We start from the raw sequence: 4,950 nt of genomic DNA on the forward strand, positions 1-4,950 counted from the left end.
AAGTATGGACACTGGCACTCCCAAGGTAGAAGTACGTCTATTTATTGACGCACGTGAGAAACATGCTCATTGCGACGTTCTGCCTGATGAAGGGGATTCTGCGTGACCCCGAAACGTCGCAATGAGCATGCTTTGCACGTGCGTCAATAAATGGACGTACTTCTACCTTTGGAGTGCCGGTGTCCATATTTTTCTGTACTACTGGATGGTAGCCATCTGTCGACTGCCGATGCACCCAACTATTCTTATTATGGATAAGCTGTCAGGAGTGCAATGGATATATGGATTGTAGTGGACAGTCACAGCAATTTCAAAATCAGGAGCCCATCTCCAGTTTCAAATCATAAACAGTGACTGGGAGGTCTCTGTGACAGCTCAGTCACTGTGCTGGGAGCGTGCATTGAGCACACCACTAGCACACAATAGTGCACACAATATATTTGGTAGCTGGGCATTAAAACCCATTGTATTGCTGCCACATATATGTTAGCTAGCTGGCAAGTGGTTAACACATGATAAAAAAAAATGCAATACAACAATGATATGAACAGGCTCGGTTAAAATGAATGTTTACAGATGAATTACATGTTTCCAAGGTCACAACACCTTGTCCACGAGAAAAAAGTACACGAGAGCTGTCCCACACAATGCGCAGGCAGGATCAGCTGCCACATAGGGAACAGCAGAGGGCTGAACTGGCACAGGCGTTAAAGAAACAAATATCTTTGCTGCCTAAAATCAGAAAATCAATGTAACTGCTTACAATGGGCACCACAGAAATGTGTTCCAAAAACTAAGACATATGAAGGTAAAAGGAGCACAAGATATGTTTTAAAACACTCCCTACAGCAGAGTCATTGCTGAGCATTATAAGCGCTCATGCACAGGGCACAAATACAGGCCTACAGAGTAAAATGAACCTGTATTTGCGTCACCCAGAAGCCCCAGGGTCGATACCAGTATCGATGTTTACACACCCACGGGTGTTAGTTCCTGAATGTGCATGCAAACGCCACTACCACATCTTCTGTCCATACATTCCTATGGACAGAAAAAGGCAGCAGCTGGGGCTCCCGGGTGCTGCAAGTACATACAAATTTTACATTCTCTGTCTATACACCTGTATTTGTGCCTGTGTGCATGTGCTCGATATCTGATGTGCTATGTACATGTCCTGTACATCAAATAATTTTCCATGATTCTGTCACACCTGATCACAGGTCCCATATTGGAGGCATTATTTACACATAAAGAATATCATCAGTTTAATAATACAGCTAAGGCTCTTAAGATAAATTATATGGACAAAAAAAAATTACATGGGCAACAAAAGTGTACAACAAGCACAGACAGCTTCCACTATTAACATGTCACCGACGTACAGCGCAGTTCTGGAAGTGAAATAGTTACACAACACCCATAACAGGAAGCTCCCAGACGCTGAGCATATGACAGTTATCGCAAGTCCTCCGCAGTGAACATGCCCTTAGCTCTCCGCAGTATGGAGTCCTTGTTGGCATCATACGGGTGCTCCTTGGACGGAATTTCAAGCACGGCTGGAATGGAGACATTGTGGGCATCGATGGCATGACGAATCATCTCAGCAATGAATTGATTGATCAGTATAATTCCAATATCATCACGCTGAAGAAAACCCCTGGACAAGAGAGGAACAGTTAAATCAGGAATTAAAAACAGAGCTTCTGAGAACCAAGAGAATTAACAATAAACAATAATAACAATAATTTGAGCTTCCAATAATCTGTGTATGTGTCTGTAGGGTGAAAATATCTATATATAAATATACACCGATCAGCCCTAACATTCTGACCACTGAGAGTTGAAGTGAATAACATTAAATATCTTGTTACTAGGGATGCACCGATATATTGGCCGCCGAAACATACTGGCCAAAAATGACACTTTTGGTAAAATGCCGAAAGTGCAATTTTTCTGCCGAAATAGGCGCTGCTCTGTGTCACAGCGCAGAGGAGAGAAACTGTCACAAGAGGCAGAGCGCTGTGAGCGGCCGGCGTCTCTCCTCCCGCACCGCTCAGCCTCTTGTCACAGATCAGGAGAGAGGCCGTGTGGGCGGAGACAGTCAATGCTGTCACAGGAGCCCAGCCGGCGGTGCAGGGGAGGAGTCAGCTGTCAGATCGAGCTCTCTTCCCCACACCGCTCGCTCAGCCTCCTGTGACAGCGTGTCAGGATGGAGAGCTGGTACAAACACTCAGTGATCGCTGAGTGTTTGTAAATAATTGAGGACATTATGTTTACTGTGTCCTCAATTGTGAATGAATTGGAAGTGATCTACATCACCTCCTGTGCATTCATGATTGTGGATATAGTAAAACACACTTTCGGTGCACCTCTAATTGTTACAATGGCACCTGGAAGTGGGTGGGATATATTAGGCAACAAGTGAACATTTTGTCCCTGAAGTTGAGGTGTTGGAAGCAGGAAAAAATGGGCAAGCGTAAGGATTCCAGTGACTATGACAAGGGCCAAATTGTGATGGCTAGAGGACTGGGTCAGAGCAATTTCAAACCTGAAGTTCTTGTGTGATGTTCCCAGTCTGCAGTGGTCAGAACCTACTAAGAGTGGTCCAAAAAAGGAAATCCAGTGAACCAGCGACAGGGTCATGTGTAGTCCAATCCAATAGAAGAGCGAATGTAGCTCAAATTGCTAAAAAAGTTAATGCTGGTTCCGATAGAAAGGTGTCTGAACACGCAGTGCTTAGCACTTTGTTGCGCATGGGGCTGCTTAGCTGCAGACCAGTCAGGTGCCTACGCTGACCACCGCCAAAAGTGCCTACAATGAGCATGTGAGCATCAGAGCTGGACCACGGAGCAATGGAAGAAGGTGGCCTGGTCTGAAGAATCATGTTTTCTTTTACATCATGTAGATGGCCACCAGGATGCACTATGGGAAGAAGGCAAGCCGCCAGAGGCAGTGTGATGCTTTGGGCAACGTTCTGCTGGGAAACCTTGGGCCCTGCCATTTATGTGAATGTTACTTTGACACGTACCACCTACCTAAACATTGTTGCTGTCCAAGTACACCCCTTCATGGAAACGGTCATGGCAGTGGCCTCTATCAGCAGGATAGTGTGCCCTGCCACACTGCAAAAATGGTTCAAGAATGGTTTGAGGAACACAAAAAGGAGTTTGGAATGTTGACCTGGCCTCCAAATTCTCCAGATCTCAATCCAATCAAGCATCTGTGGGATGTGCTGGAAAAATAAGTCTGATCCATGGGAGGTCCCACCTCATAACTTACAGGATCTGCTACTGACAGCTCGGCGCCAGATACCACAGCATACCGTCAGAGGTCTAGCGGAGTCCATGTCTCCGTGGGTCACGTCTGTTTTGGCGGCAAAAGGGGGACATACACAATATGCGGGTGGTCATAATGCTATGGCTGATCGGTGTGTGGATAGATAGATAGATAGATAGATAGAATAGGAGTGTAAAAGCGGTCAGATAAAAGCAGTACAATCCAGAGTTCTGCAGATACTTCCACTACCAGCACAGACACGGCACATTTACAGTAAACATTTAGCCTTTGTTGTGAACACAAACACAGAAAGAGTGGAAAATCTGCAAGCCTGCGGTCAGAACATGTGACCTTATGGAAAAGACAAAAAAAAACAGAACTCATATTTGTCAAAGGCCATGATAGAACATCCAATGATCATTGTAAAAATATTTTTTATATATTATCACCAATCAACTAAACGCATAATAAAGTGAACTCTTCTCCAAGGGGCTTGCATATAATTGTGGTGCAGCAAAGAAAACAGGAATAAAAGGCAAGGTTGCCCAGAGCAAGTGGATTTTTGCCTAGGCGAGAATGACATATTTAGCTTCCTGCAGCCTCCTGGAGTACCCACGTTACAAATCCCTAGAGGCCTCCTCAAAATTTCCAGGTTTGCTTTAAACAAGAACTTTGGGCAGAATAAAAAAATTATTCTACACCCACACTGTATGGGTTAAGTGCTTGTTTTGGTCTAGGGTCAAAAAAAAAAAAAAAAAAGTAGATATACTCACCCAATCCTCACTCCTGCCACAGTGACCGCTCACCTATCTCTCCCTCCACTCTTGCTGTGGAATGTCCCCATCATCCTCACGTCCAGTGCAAGTGAATGGATGTGAAAACATCATGGGTCCTTCAACCACTGGAGCGCCAGGGGAAGAGGAGGCTGCGATAACCAGTCTAACAGCCAGAATGGACCGAGGATCAGGCAAGAATGTCTTCTTTAACTGGGCCCTTAGAATAAAACAAGCACTTAACCCTTGCACTGTGGGGGTAGACGCCCCTGCATGGGTTAATTTTTATTCTGCCTGGAGTTGTTCTTTAGCAAACAGCGATTAGGGGGGAGCTCTCAGTCTTATACAATGTCAGATTTTGCTGAACTGTCACTCTGATCAGCACTGAAAACGTTTTCTGGGTTAAGTCTCCATCCCCTTTTGTGGGTATAGGGTGAGCTGGGCAATCATGACATTCCTTTTGGTAAATGATAGTCATCACACCATGCACACTCAGGGGTCAGATTTATTATGCCTAGCCACACACTGACCCTCGCAGACTCAGGAGTACCTGTCTACTTCCATACATCATCCACTAATCTTCTCCACCATACACAGTTCTGACAGCCAGAATCATACTACAGGCGCCCCCCTCCCATTCAGCCCCGGATCTTACCGGAAGGTCTCCTCAATCTCTGTTATACTCGTCTCCTTCTCCACCACCAGGAAATTTGGCTTCCTGTTCTTGTTCAGCTCACCGATCCCCCCGAGTAAGAAGCCGGTACAGGTGTCCTCATCCCCGATCACAGCGATCAGCTTTCCCCGTACAAGACCGCCCGCCATGTTCACTCAGCTGCTGTCACCTGACTGTACACAACCGGTCTCAGAGCTCCTGAGCTGCAGCGTGTCATGTGACTCTGCA

The 4,950-nt window shown here is 45.7% G+C and overlaps 1 protein-coding gene across 1 annotated transcript; it reads right to left on the bottom strand.

Moving 5' to 3' along the window:
- Positions 1-1,300: 1,300 nt before the first annotated feature.
- On the bottom strand, positions 1,301-4,950 carry ATP6V1F (ATPase H+ transporting V1 subunit F). Its single transcript, XM_018565900.1, has 2 exons — positions 4,705-4,950; positions 1,301-1,657 (listed from the first exon to the last, which is right to left on the bottom strand). The coding sequence occupies exons 1-2, from the start codon at positions 4,869-4,871 to the stop codon at positions 1,456-1,458; spliced, it is 369 nt and encodes a 122-aa protein (XP_018421402.1). The 5' UTR covers positions 4,872-4,950; the 3' UTR covers positions 1,301-1,455.

This window comes from Nanorana parkeri, unplaced genomic scaffold (assembly GCF_000935625.1).
Source record: "Nanorana parkeri isolate BGI_ZX_2015 unplaced genomic scaffold, ASM93562v1 scaffold26, whole genome shotgun sequence".
NCBI classification, from domain to species: Eukaryota; Metazoa; Chordata; class Amphibia; order Anura; family Dicroglossidae; genus Nanorana; species Nanorana parkeri.